Genomic DNA, 13,464 nt, shown 5'->3' with positions numbered 1-13,464 from the left:
TTGTGACTTTTTATCTCACAATTCTGACTTTTTTTCTCAGAATTGCATGATACAAACTCGCAATTGCGAGTTAAAAAGTCGAGATATAAAGATATAAACTCGCAATTGCGAGATATAAACTCACAATTCTGACTTTTTTTTCTCAGAATTGAGATATAATTCTGAGAACCTGAGAACATATCAGTATTTTTCCCCCCTCAAAATTAGACTTTAACTCGCATTTGTGAGTTTATATATCACAATTCTGAGAAAAAAAGTCAGAATTGCAAGTTTTTATCTCGCATTTGTGACTTTATATCTCGCAATTCTGACTTTATTGTGAGTTTATATCACGCAATTCTGAGAAAAAAAAGTCAGAATTCTGATTTTATATCTCACAATTTTGTGAAAAAAGTCAGAATTGTGAGATAAAAAGTCGCAATTACCTTTTTTTTTTTTTTATTCAGTGGCGGAAACGGACTTCCATAGTATTGTACACATTTTTTGAAGAAAGATTTAGCAATCACACCACGTTAGTTTAGCGCACAGTGCTAATGTTTTTGTTGTGAAATGTTTTGCTGAAAAAATGGTTATATTTCTTGAAATGAAATTACACTATATTTGAAAGTGTGTATTGTAAAAAGCATTTATTCAACAAAATATTCATGCATTTTTAAGTGAGTTTTGAGTGTCCAAATCTGTCAGTATGTGCAGGTTTAGCACTGGAGGAATTTAAATTAAATCATTGTCTTTTTCTGGGCAAACATAACACATTTTTGTCTGTTTGCTTTGCTACCTGATCTGCATAATGACTTTAGTCAATCTGGCTGAAACAATGCAGACAAAAATTGCAAATAAACACCATCACTTAGAGCAATTAATTCTAAGTCAATCCTCACCTCAGGTCTTTTAGACACATCCTGAGGTTTTATTGCAATTCTTTGAGTACATTGAAGGAATAGTTCACCCCAGAAAGAAAATTCACCCACAGGCAGTCCAAGATGTAGATGAGTTTGTTTCTTCATCGGAAGAACAGATTTGGAGAAATGTAGCATTCCATCACTTGCTCACCAATGGATCCTCTGCAGTGAATGGGTGCCGTCAGAATGAGAGTCTATAAACAGTTGATAAAAACATCACAATAATCCACACCACTCCAGTCAATCAACTAACCTCTGGTGAAGTGAAAAGCTGCGTGTTTGTAAGAAACAAATACATCAAGATTTTTTTAAAGTATTAATCCTCTATCATAATATTGCTTTGTCCAGTGAAAAAGTAGAGTCTATAAACAGTTGATAAAAACATCACAATAATCCACACCACTCCAGTCAATCAACTAACCTCTGGTGAAGTGAAAAGCTGCGTGTTTGTAAGAAACAAATACATCAAGATTTTTTTTAAGTATTAATCCTCTATCATAATATTGCTTTGTCCAGTGAAAAAGTCATCTCGTCTGACTGAATCAGGAGAGAAATGACCAAAACAACAATCCAAAACAGTTCTAAAGAAATATGTCAGTGGATTTTGATGTGAAAGGACCTCAGGGCATTGGACTTTTTCACTGAAGGAAGCATTATTATTTTTATTATTATGGGCTTTATTTTGTCCAGAAGCGATGGTTCAATGTTAAAACGCTTTAACGATGGATTTGTTTCTTACATACACACAGCTTTTCACTTCACAAGACATTAATTGATGGACTCATGTCATATGGATTACTTGTGAATTATTGTGATGTTTTTATCAGCTGTTTGGACTCTCATTCTGACGGCACCCATTCACTGCAGAGGATCCATTGGTGAGCAAGTGATGCTACATTTCTCCAAATCTTGGCCTGAGTTCATTTTCAGCAAATTTTCATTTTGGGCAAACTGTTTTCAGTACTTATGGATTAGATTACATTTTTGCATTATGTAAAAATGTAATATAATTCATATTTTAAGACCTGATAAGTAATTTGCCAACTATTTTCTGCTACAGAGCGATTTACACTGAGTCTGAAATTTTCATCAAGCTCAACAAAAAATATTTGGACACCTAAATTGACTTAAAAAAAAGTTCATCATAGTACAATATTTCAGACTGTATATAAAGAACTTTAGTGATGCATTTGTGCCAAATATGCTGACTTTTGTTATACTGTGTTCTTGGCAGGTTGTGTGGCCGTATCTTCTGTTACTACTGCAGCAATAATTTTGTGATGACAAAAAACTCAAAGAAGGAGCGCTGCTGCCGAGACTGCTACATGCAGCACAACGCTGTGGTGGAAAGATTCACGAAAGCTGAACTCAGCAGCTCGTCAGAGAATCAACCACAGCTTCATGCAAATGCTTCCGGTCTACCACCACCACCCTATATACCCACACCAAGAGTTACAGGTACAGATGCAGCCAAAAACAGACCATAAAAATACTTAAGAGTTGATTGCACATGAATGCCACCTTAAAAGTTGTAATTATGTACATGTTAACTGTGTAGTTTCATCTGTATGCATTTTGTTTATGAAGAGTTGGCAGAAAACGTCTCATTTAACTGATTCATGAAGACACACTTGTGCAATTAACTTGCATTTCTCATGATGGAAAAAACTTAAATTGCACACCAAATGTGCATCATTTACTCTTCATTGTGTTGCATTAGTGCTAAAAAGCTTTCTGCCTCCTGACAATGAAAAAAGAGACTTGTCCATTTTATTCTTTATTATGTCATAGTTTCTGTCTTGCATGTAGGAACTTCCCAGGAGGTCTTGAATGTAAAATTACTTGAGTAGTTATGCTTTACGTTTTAAATTCAGGAAACTTTTTCCATTTAAGGGCACCTCAAAACTCCCCTAGCAAGCATAAAAGTTACTGTTCTTTCCTGTAAACTCTCTACATAATTACTGATAAAAAAGGTGCTGTCAACGTTGAGTGGGTTTTTCATTCTGAGTGTGTGAATACAGCAGCACATATTGAGAGAACCTTCAAGTGCTTAAATATATTGTTCTGCTTGGCATTCATCTTTAGTGTCTGAAGATTGTCTTTATGAATGGATTGAATGTCCAGGAAGTCCATTCCTGAATGCTAAAAGACCAGAATTTTGCTACAGAGAGCTTTGTCATCGTAATTGACAGGTGCAATGTCACAAATTTGTCTTGACTGTAACAAGCAGTCCTGTCATTGATGTATTGGACAGCAAATAGTGCTTGTTAATAAATATATCTGTATGTTTTTCTCAAGGAGCTGTCTGTTGGTTCAAGAAGCCATATACAATAAAAATTCTGACATTTGTCCTAAAGAAAGGATAACTTTTCAAATGCTATTGATTTCAAGGTTCGATACCTGACATGCATATAGAAATCAGCCCCAGCAATCTTTAGATATTTTCAATAATTAATATACAGTCATTGCAGTCTGTGACTGCTCCATCCTGACCAGCATTGAGAAAAGTAAAGTTCCATGTGACAGCGCCATCTATGTATCAGCAGTAATTCAAACCTGGATAATGATACTTAAAAACGAGCTTTTAGAGATATTTTCAGATTAAATTTTTATTTTTTTTAAAGATTTCGATTTAGCTTGAATTTATTTTTATTTCAGTTTTGGTTGTAGTAATTTTAGTACTTCAGCTCATTTAAAGGCAGCATTCTTAATTTTACATTTCTCATGGGTCGATGTCATATTGAGGCTGATAACGTCCTGTGTCCTCACTTGCAGTTACAGATCCTGGTGAGAAACCGGATGATGGGGCATTTGACATCATAACAGAGGAGGAAGTGAATGAGACCTATGACAGCGACTCGCGCACCACCACCGAGTCACAGGAGGAAGAAGGAGATGGAAGGCAAACTGGAGAACTGTAAGGATTTAAACATGCACACACACACACATGTCTGGTTTGCTATCCTTGTGGGGACTCTCCATAGGCGTAATGCTTTTTCTACTGTACAGACCGTATATTCTATTGCCCTACACCAACCCTACACCTAAACCTACCCCTTACAGGAGACTTTCTGCATTTTTAGATTTTCAAAAAACTTGACTTATTAGCTTGTTTACCCATGGGGACCTCAATTTAGGTCCCCACCGTGACACGAGTCCCCATGAGTCTGTGTGTATTCAGGTTTAAGTCCCCACCAGAATAGAAAAACAGGTACACACACACAAATAATCCCAGACAACACCACCTGTAAATACACTAATGTTCAGAAATTTGGGTTCAGTAAGATTTTTGTAAGAAATCAATACTTTTATTCAGCAAGGATGCATTAAAAGTGACTTCAAAGACATCTGTAATGTTACAAAAGATTTCTATTTCAAATACATTCTGTTCTTTTGAAATTTCTATTCATTAAAGAATCCTGAAAAAAGGTGTCACTTCAAAAGAGCAGAACAACTGGTTTCAACATTGAGAAAAGTGTTTCTTGAGCAGCAAATCAGCATATTAGAATGATTTCTGAAGATCATGTGACACTGAAGACTGGAGTAATGATGCTGAAAATTCTATTTTAAAAATGTAAAAATAAAACATTTAAAATTATACTTTTTTTTTTTTTACCATATTTTTGATCAATCAAATATAACACGCATAAGAAACAGAGAAAAAAAATCTTCCAGACACCAAACTTTTAAACAGTAGTGTACCTGGTGAACTAATCTACCTTAAACTTTAAACCTGGTTTTCAGATATGCTTCTGCCATTTGAATTTAGGCAAAAGTAAACAAAAATAAAAGCTCAGTTTTATGGTATATGCTGCTTAAGGTGTGTAGTTTTTTGCAAATAATGATGCTTTTAGACTTATTATTGCAATAAGACTATGTGAAAGGCATCGTTTTATTGCAAGACATTTTCCATTCTTTTAACTTTAAAAGAATCATAAAGGGACTAAATAAGGAACCGCATGTATTAAATGAAATCATATAAAGAATTGTGCACTTCTGTATGAAGTGTGCACAATCTGCACACACAAAAAAGAAAAGACCAGGGATAATGGACGCACTAAAACGTTCCCATGTCCTCACAATCACACTTAGAATGGTCCAATTTGTAGCAGTGTTATCAAGATTCCCCAGGCTGCATCACTAGGCCTCTGTTTAGAAAATTGTGCTGTGATGCTTCCATAAATAAGTGTTACAGACAGACAGGAAGTCCTGCCGGGAGACTGATTGCAGAGGGGATGATGACTGTCAATTTATGCGTTTCATGCCATCTTGCGTGCATTTCCTAACATTTGTCACTCTGAGATGAGCACCTGCCTGGCATATAATTCTACAGCAACCTCAAAAGATCATTTTCCTGTGGGTGAACAAGGTTTCTGTAATTATATGCACTCCCCGGGAAAGGAGAGAGTTTTGATGGAAAGATTTTTATTTTTTATTTTTTGAGTCATTGTGTTTTTTTTTCTTTTATTGTTTGCATCAAACACATCATAATATGTGCATGTTAATTACCATTTTTTTGCCTCTGTGCCTTTAAGAGTTCGATGCATACACCATTTTTGCGTTTGAAATTAAAAATGGTTCTTGCTTGCAGATTTGCTGTTGGGCCCAATTGAGATTTTGGCTGCTTCATCCTTCAATAAGAGGCTCTCTGTATAGCTGCTTTACATTGTGACACAAACTGATAAGTTCACACTGAAATGAGCAGGAGTTACAGAAACACCACACACACTTCTGTTAAAAAGTTTAGGGTGATTAAGATTTTTTTTTATGAAAGTAATTTTATTCAGCAAGGATGGATTTTATTGATCAAAAGTGACAGTTAATATGTGCATGTTAATTACCATTTTTTTGCCTCTGTGCCTTTAAGAGTTCGATGCATACACCATTTTTGCGTTTTAAATTAAAAATGGTTCTTGCTTGCAGATTTGCTGTTGGGCCCAATTGAGATTTTGGCTGCTTCATCCTTCAATAAGAGGCTCTCTGTAAAGCTGCTTTACATTGTGACACAAACTGATAAGTTCACACTGAAATGAGCAGGAGTTCCAGAAACACCACACACACTTCTGTTAAAAAGTTTAGGGTGATTAAGATTTTTTTTTATGAAAGTAATTTTATTCAGCAAGGATGGATTTTATTGATCAAAAGTGACAGTGAAGACATTTATAATGTTACTAAAAATTTCTATTTCAAATAAATGCTGTTCTTTTGAACCTTCTATTCATCACAAAATGCTGAAAACATGTTTTCACAAAAATGTTCAGCAGTACAACCGCTGAAAATTCAGCTTTTCATCACAGGAATAAATTAGATTTTAAAATATATTCAAATAGAAATTTTAATATTATTACACAATTACTGTTTTTACTGTATTTTTGATTAAATAAATGCAGCCTTGGTGAGCATAAGAGACTTTCAGAAATCCTACCGACCCCAAATTTTTTGAAAGGTGGTGTGTTTGGGAATTCATGCGTTCAATTTCAAATGTATTCTTCTGTATTCATTAAAATAATACAGCTGCACAAATTCAGAAGGACTAATTTTTGCAGCTTAGTTTTTGTATTGGGACGTTTTGAGGTCTGAAAGATACAGAATGGTTTCATAGTTAAATGAACTGTTCTTTAAAAAAAAAAAATTTAATTTGTCTTTTTAGACAGTTTAGACATAAGGGCAGATTTTTCTTTATGACTTTGTCCATCAAGCAAACACATAGCAACCCGTTAACAAGCGTTCAAACCGCTTGTCATAGCAACATCCAGGTAACCATTCCAAACATTCTAGCTTCAAAAAATGTTCCATCTATTTATGGTAGGTTGTGATTATTGTCTTTTACAGTACCATATCGAGTGACGTGACTCCTGATGAACAGGAAGAGATGGTCCCTACTATACAGGATACAGAAATCACCCTCCTCAAGTCAGGAGAACTCACGTTAGTATATGCCTATAGAATACACACACACACAAAATCATCCGGCTACACAATTATTATTTCTGTTGATTGGGTGCGTGTCTTTCTGTAGTGCCTCTGTGCCTCTGGATATAGATGAGATTCTTCATTTCGGTGATGGTTCCCGTGAACTGTTTGTCAAGTCCAGTTGCTATAGTGCCATTCCCATCACTGTGGGCGACCGAGGGCCCATCATCAGCTGGGTTTTCTCTTCCGAGCCCAAGAGCATCTCCTTCACTGTGGTGTACAGAGAGACACTTGACACACCTGTTGAGCATGCCAAGGTAACAAACACACACATACATGGCCTTCAACACCTGTTTGGTATGCAAAGGTTGCCACGGACCACTCATTCGCACATGCACGAGTTGACCATCACTGAAGTTGCTCACTGTAAAATAATGGCCTTGTTAGTGTGATGCTCAGTAGATAGTTTTTTAAAAACTGCAATGCATTTCTGCAGAGTCTCATATAATTTGGTAATAGGTATCTCTTTGCGTCTTAAAAACTGATTTCTCAGAGCTCAGATCACAACTCTAAATATTGCCCCACTTTTAGTGTTGGGGAGTAATAAATAAATTAGAATAAATATTATAATATTATAATTGTCATTATTTACTTTGACTTCCTTCTGTGAAAAAGGAGGACATTTTAATTATGTGGAGAATATCTGAAGACGTTTTTTCCATACAATGGAATGGAAAATGAGGCTTTTAAGCTTCAAAAAGGAAGCAAAGTGACCTAAAACCTTTTGCATTGTCTTGTTTATATCGAAATAATATTTAGTCAAATACCATTGTTTCCTGCTAATTTGTAAAATAATTTATTGAAAATTCTGGGTTATTCTTTTTTTATTATTTTAGTTAAATTGAGTGCTATTTTATGTGTGCACTTTAGATGCTTTCAATCTAATTAAGATCTCTTTTTTTATGTAAGTTAAATACTAATAAATATTACATTATAAAATCTGCCAGAGCAAAACTGCCTGACTAAGTAGCTCTAATGTAGTTTGTGTTTGGTAACTTGTAGTCAGTGTTGTTTTAATATTTTTTATATGCGGTTTAGTATTTATTCATATTTTAAATGAGCTTTTATTTATATATTTTCAGTTTGCACTAAAATCTTAGTTTGAGTTTTGGTTAATTTTATGTTCTTTTGTCATTTATATTAGTTTTTGTTTATTAATGTAATTGTTTTCATGTTTATATTTCAGTTTTAATATTTCAACGTATTATTATTTTTTTTATTTTAGTTTTGGCATTTCAACTTATTTATTTTTAAATGGAAGATTTTGAAGTTTTCATCAAATACTTATATTACTTTATTTAAGCTTTATCCCAATTTGGTAAGTTTGACCCAACATTGACCGCTTTGTTATTTACAGTAAATTAGACTTTGTATGATAACTGTATGTTGAATAATAATCAGTTAGGATAGTGCAAACTGCTGCATGTCTTCACAAACATCACAGACGTTGCATCAGCTTGCATTGTTAGGTCCCTTCTGTGTGGCAGTGTCTCAAATGCATCCTTCTTTTCATCTTCTGGGAGCTGTTCTCACTCCTTAAAATGATAACCATAAAGCAGCCTTTTTTCCTCTTAGAGTGCTAAATCTATTTTATGTCCCTGTGGTTCAGGTTCTGATTCCTCTCACACGCTGTAACTCACATAAAGAGACCATACAGGGCCAACTGAAAGTCCGCAATCCTGGAGTCTATACACTCGTCTTTGATAACTCATTTTCCAGGTACAGTAACACACAGCTGACATTTATACACTCCGGAGAACCTTTCAGAGCTTTTGTGCTTCACAGAAAATATCTACTCTTTTGACTGATAGCATTTTGCTGATATTTAGTATAGTGTCAAATTATACAGGCTGTGCAGTGCATTTTACAGGCTTTCTGTGGGTCTTAAAAGTATTCATTCACCCATCCACAAATGAAGGCCTTAAAAAGGCAGAAAGTCTTGAACTCGTGGCACTATATTACATGCACATTGTGACAAGCTTGTTGAGAGAAATATACAAATTGCATTCAGTACTGAGAAGTATAAAACTTGATTTTAAATTATTTTACAGTATCATACATGCTATGAGTTCTTTATGCATACCATTATCTTAGCAACATCAAACTATTGGAAACAATGTCAGCGCTATTAGCTGCTTATGCACTAAAATTAGAATGACTTTTTAAGATATCAGCACACTGAAAAAAAGATTGGTATAGAAGCAATATTCACTCAGATATTTCTAGTAAATTCTGCTAACACTTACAAAGAAACGGCAAGTAACATATAAATACAATATAGTGAAGTAGAAAAACTGAAATAGTATTTTCTTTTCAAACATTCTGCAATAATCTTTGTTTTATTTACAACTTTAAAATATATATATATTTGACAGTGTAGTTATTAATTGGAAGGATGGACTGAAACAATCTCTGTTTCTCCTGTGTTTTCTTTTCTACAGATTTCTCTCCAAGAAGGTCAACTACCACCTGACCATCGAGAAGCCCATCGTCTATGATGGAAGTGACTTCCCTTAAATGTGGCTTTGTGGTGTGTGGGAACTTTGTTTTATTTTTATCCTTATTCAGATCTGTTCCTGTGTGTCAAGGGTTTCTGCTTAAGAGTTTTATGGGTTAGAATAGTATTAGTTATGGTTTATCGCTGATAGCATTCAGGTTATTCACTGTGACCTGTGTTATGAAGCAGTTTCTACAGCATATGTACTTGCTTTTGACACTTTTTTTGTGGCTTCAGTATTTTAAAATGATTTTACAAACACTACAGATGAATTCAAAGCATCAGTGATACAGGACAATTGATGCTCACACAGGTAAATATGCAAAGAATATGAGGCAATCACAATTTAAGCCTTAAAAAATTGTTAAAAAAATTTGCTGAAAATGTACTCATCCTCAGGCCATCCAATATGTAGATGAGTTTGTTTCTTCTTCAGAACATATTTGGAAAAATGTAGCATTGCATCACTTGCACACCAATGGACACTCTGCAGTGAATGGGTGCCGTCAGAATGAGAGTCCAAACAGCTGATGAAAACATCACAATAATCCACACCACTCCAGTCCATCAGTTAACATCTTGTGAATCGAAAAGCTGCGTGTTTGTAAGAAACAAATCATTAAGACATTGACCGCAGAGGATCCACTGGTGAGCAAGTGATGTAATGCTAAGTTTCTCCAAATCTGTTCTGATGAAGAAACAAACTCATCTACATCTTGGATGACCTGCGGGCAAGTAGATTTTAAGCAAGTTTTTGAGTGATTTAATTCAATTCAGAGAAGTCATTTTAATTTCTATCTGCATATGACAGAAAATACAATTTAAGACATTTTTTTTCTGCAAACAAGACTTGGAGATATCCAAAAATGGCTGCAGTTTGCAAAGATATCACACTACACTTCCACTACAGTTATCCAACACGATAGTATGTGCTCTGAGTTTACCAAGTACACAGGAAAAACAACTTTTTCCCCTTGTTAACTGTATTTTGGCATATTTTTTTTAAAGAAATGCTGCATTAGGTCTTTTTATAGGAACACGAGGAGAATTTCATACCAGTTCAAACTGTATGATTCACAAAAGCAATAAGCTGCGTTTACAACACTCTCCTGTGTTTTTTTTTTTTTTAACTCAAAGCGGAATGCTAAGATGTTGTGTCATGACAAAGTCCTGTAAAAGTATAGTCTTTTTGTAGACCCCACCAACTAGGTCAAATTGTCTCTGGTAAGACAGCAAAATTGATCTACTCACTATTCTTGTGTCATCTAAAGCATTATATATTCACAATATATACAGGTAAATATGGCACTTTTTATTTAATCCACTCCATGCACTATTTTGTATACAATATATTGAATTAAATGGCAGATACTGTGTTGTCATTTAGCACTTGCACAGAGTCTATTTTTGCAAAATATAAGGCTCAGTTTTTTTTTTATCTTTGAATGCCTCCTTTCTGTATATGCATCACTGAATCTTCATCCTGGTAGATCACCAAACATTAGTAATATGAACACTAAGGCTGTTAAATGTGCATTTAATGAACCGTCTTGTTTTTTTGTTTGTTTTTAACAACTTTGAAAAGCAAATATGCAAGACACATGTTTATTCAGGTGTAAGTTTCGCATATAAATTTCCAGGTGACAAAGCTGATCTAGACTGCTGCTCTTAAGAAGATCTGTTTATATATTTATATTGTATCTCAAGCTCCTTTTTGAACTATGTGCAATTTTAAATATTTTCCTAATAGGACTTGCTGTTTTACAGGAGTTTTCAAATGGTATTTTAAATAAATTGATGCATTTTAAATAACTTTTAGAAGGGGTTGTTCAGGAAATTGTGACTATTTCATGAATGTAACTGAATTCGATGATATTTGTGAATCTATGCAATCACAGCGCAATGTTTACAAATTGCAGAACCCTTTAAATGTAATAAAGTTGAATCAGTTCAACATTAAGTGCAACTGCTTCGCTTGTTCATAAGCATATTCTTGTCTGTCTGCACATGATGATAAACAGGCTTTTTACATTTTTCTGAATAGGCCTAATTGAGTCTGTACTGGAAACAGTATGTGGTGTGTTGCTCACTAGATCATTATAGACCTTCTGCTGGTAACTTGGTGGTTTGCGGGACATTGTTGGTCATGTGATGTCAACATGAGGGGGGCGACCTTCTCCATGTAGAATCAAACTGCTTCAGGGAGTGTGAAATTCATTGAAGTTTTCATCTCAAGTAAGTGTACATCATTTAATATTATTCAAAAATGCTATTAATTGTGCAAAAAAAACAAAAATTAGCAAAAAATACAGAGTACACAATTTAAGTGTATTTAAAAAGTACATTTACATTTAAAACAATGATGGACGCCAGTTTCAGCTATAGGGAATAAAAAAATTAAAAAGGTAGTTGCGACTTGCACACCAATGGACACTCTGCAGTGAATGGGTGCCGTCAGAATGAGAGTCCAAACAGCTGATAAAAACATCACAATAATCCACAAGCAATCCACACCACAGCTATAGGGAATAAAAAAATGTAAAAGGTAGTTGCGACTTTTTATTTCACAGTTCATAATTGTACTCGCAATTCTGAGTTCTTACTAACTGTAAGATATAAAGTCGCAATTCTGAGAAGTCAGAATTGTGAAATATAGTCGCAACTAACTTTATTTATTCCATGTGGGGAAAAAGTAACAATTTACTTCAGAATTAAGAGTGTTTATCTCCCAATTCTATGTTTGTATCATGCACACTCAAGAAAAAGGTTTTATATACTGTAGAACCTTTTTTAAGGGTTCAATCAAAACTCTTCTTTGTAGCCAGGAAAACAGTTCTGTATAGAACCTTTTAGGGGTTCCCATCATGGGATCATATTATGGATTTAATTTTTGTTTTATTTTAATTAAATTTGAAGACTTAAGCTGCTCATATACTTTATCACTAGCGATGTATCACTTTGCAACAGTGCAACAGTTACAGGAATGAACACAAATCCATGTTTATTTATTCACACTTTTATTTATAATATTCTGAAATTGACAAAATAGCACACTCAGACCTGGACAACACGGTAAACCACCTTTCTTCACTTCATTTCTATACCTGATAGTTTTGTTGCTATAAATGAATGTATTTAGGTTGATTCAGTCATACTAAGTATTTTAGACTTCAGTGAAACCAGTTCATTTGGATGTTGCCATTTTTTCAGTGTACAGGATCATGTGGCAATTATTTTAAAACTTAAACTTAAAAAAGTGCAGACATACACTTTAAATGTATTTTCTGCAGAATGAAAAGTGTCAGTAAAATTGAACAAATATAATCCAACAAACAAATATAATGTAGTTTTGTGCCAAAAAGGGTTCTTTCTGCTTATATAGAACCTTTTTGTCATTAAGGGTTCTTTGGAGTTGAGTAAAGAACCCTAGGGTTCTATACAGAACCTCAATTAACCTTTTTTTCTAGAGTGCAGTTCTGAAATTTTTCCACAGAATTCTGAGTTGACATCTCAAAGTTGCGAGATAAAAAGTAGCTTCCATAAAAATAAATACTGTAGTACGCCTAAATATGAAATGATCTGCACATGAACTTTAAATTGAATCTACACATTAATCAATTTTAACCCAAAGCTTTACAGTTCTAGAACAAATAGTCAATATCAAAGCAGCAACTAAAAAACAGGTTCTTGTCTGGTTTGAGGAAAGTAAAGCGAGCTGTAAAAAGTGCAATGCGCTGCCTGCAGCAGAGATGCAGAGGTTTTGAAGACAGCACTATGAATGATGTGCGCTCTCTCCTCTCTCTCTCCTCTGATTGGCCAGATTCAGTCTATAAAGCGTTTGATCCAACTACAGCTGTCAGCGCGCGCTGTGGGCACGGCTGGAGACATGCGCTCGTGTCGCGGGATCCTGTGGTTGACATCTCTTACAACTGTGAGTATGCACAACCTCGTTTATTTACTCACCACTGAAAATAATAGCGTGCACTTTTTGCAGTGCACATTTTGTGTAAGAAGCATCTTTATAACTGCAGACTTTTGATCGGTTTTTGTGGTCTGGCAAGCTGATTAATTTATTCCACGCGCTTAGAATGAAGA

General features: G+C 34.6%; 1 protein-coding gene across 6 annotated transcripts in view; it reads left to right on the top strand.

Annotated features, from left to right (window-relative positions):
• The window catches only part of LOC107590459 (FYVE and coiled-coil domain-containing protein 1-like), a 32,999-nt gene extending 19,743 nt beyond the window's left edge, over positions 1 to 13,256 (top strand). For 3 of the 6 annotated variants that reach the window (XM_016279202.1, XM_016279198.1, XM_016279201.1), the window contains 6 exons: positions 2,134 to 2,357; positions 3,675 to 3,816; positions 6,732 to 6,827; positions 6,919 to 7,129; positions 8,482 to 8,591; positions 9,314 to 9,787. In XM_016279202.1, coding sequence (XP_016134688.1) covers positions 2,134 to 2,357; positions 3,675 to 3,816; positions 6,732 to 6,827; positions 6,919 to 7,129; positions 8,482 to 8,591; positions 9,314 to 9,389 — 859 coding nt within the window. In that variant the 3' untranslated portion in view covers positions 9,390 to 9,787. Of the gene's footprint in view, positions 1 to 2,133; positions 2,358 to 3,674; positions 3,817 to 6,731; positions 6,828 to 6,918; positions 7,130 to 8,481; positions 8,592 to 9,313; positions 9,788 to 10,217; positions 10,933 to 13,189 lie in introns of those variants that run through there. The other 3 variants (XR_001609791.1, XR_001609792.1, XM_016279199.1) reach the window with 3 other exon arrangements.
• The last annotated feature ends 208 nt before the right edge of the window (positions 13,257 to 13,464 follow it).

Source organism: Sinocyclocheilus grahami, unplaced genomic scaffold (genome assembly GCF_001515645.1).
Source record: "Sinocyclocheilus grahami isolate Dianchi unplaced genomic scaffold, SAMN03320097.WGS_v1.1 scaffold128.1, whole genome shotgun sequence".
Lineage (NCBI taxonomy): Eukaryota > Metazoa > Chordata > Actinopteri > Cypriniformes > Cyprinidae > Sinocyclocheilus > Sinocyclocheilus grahami.
Note: the sequence above shows the minus strand (reverse complement) of the source record. Positions and strands in the feature narration are given on the sequence as shown.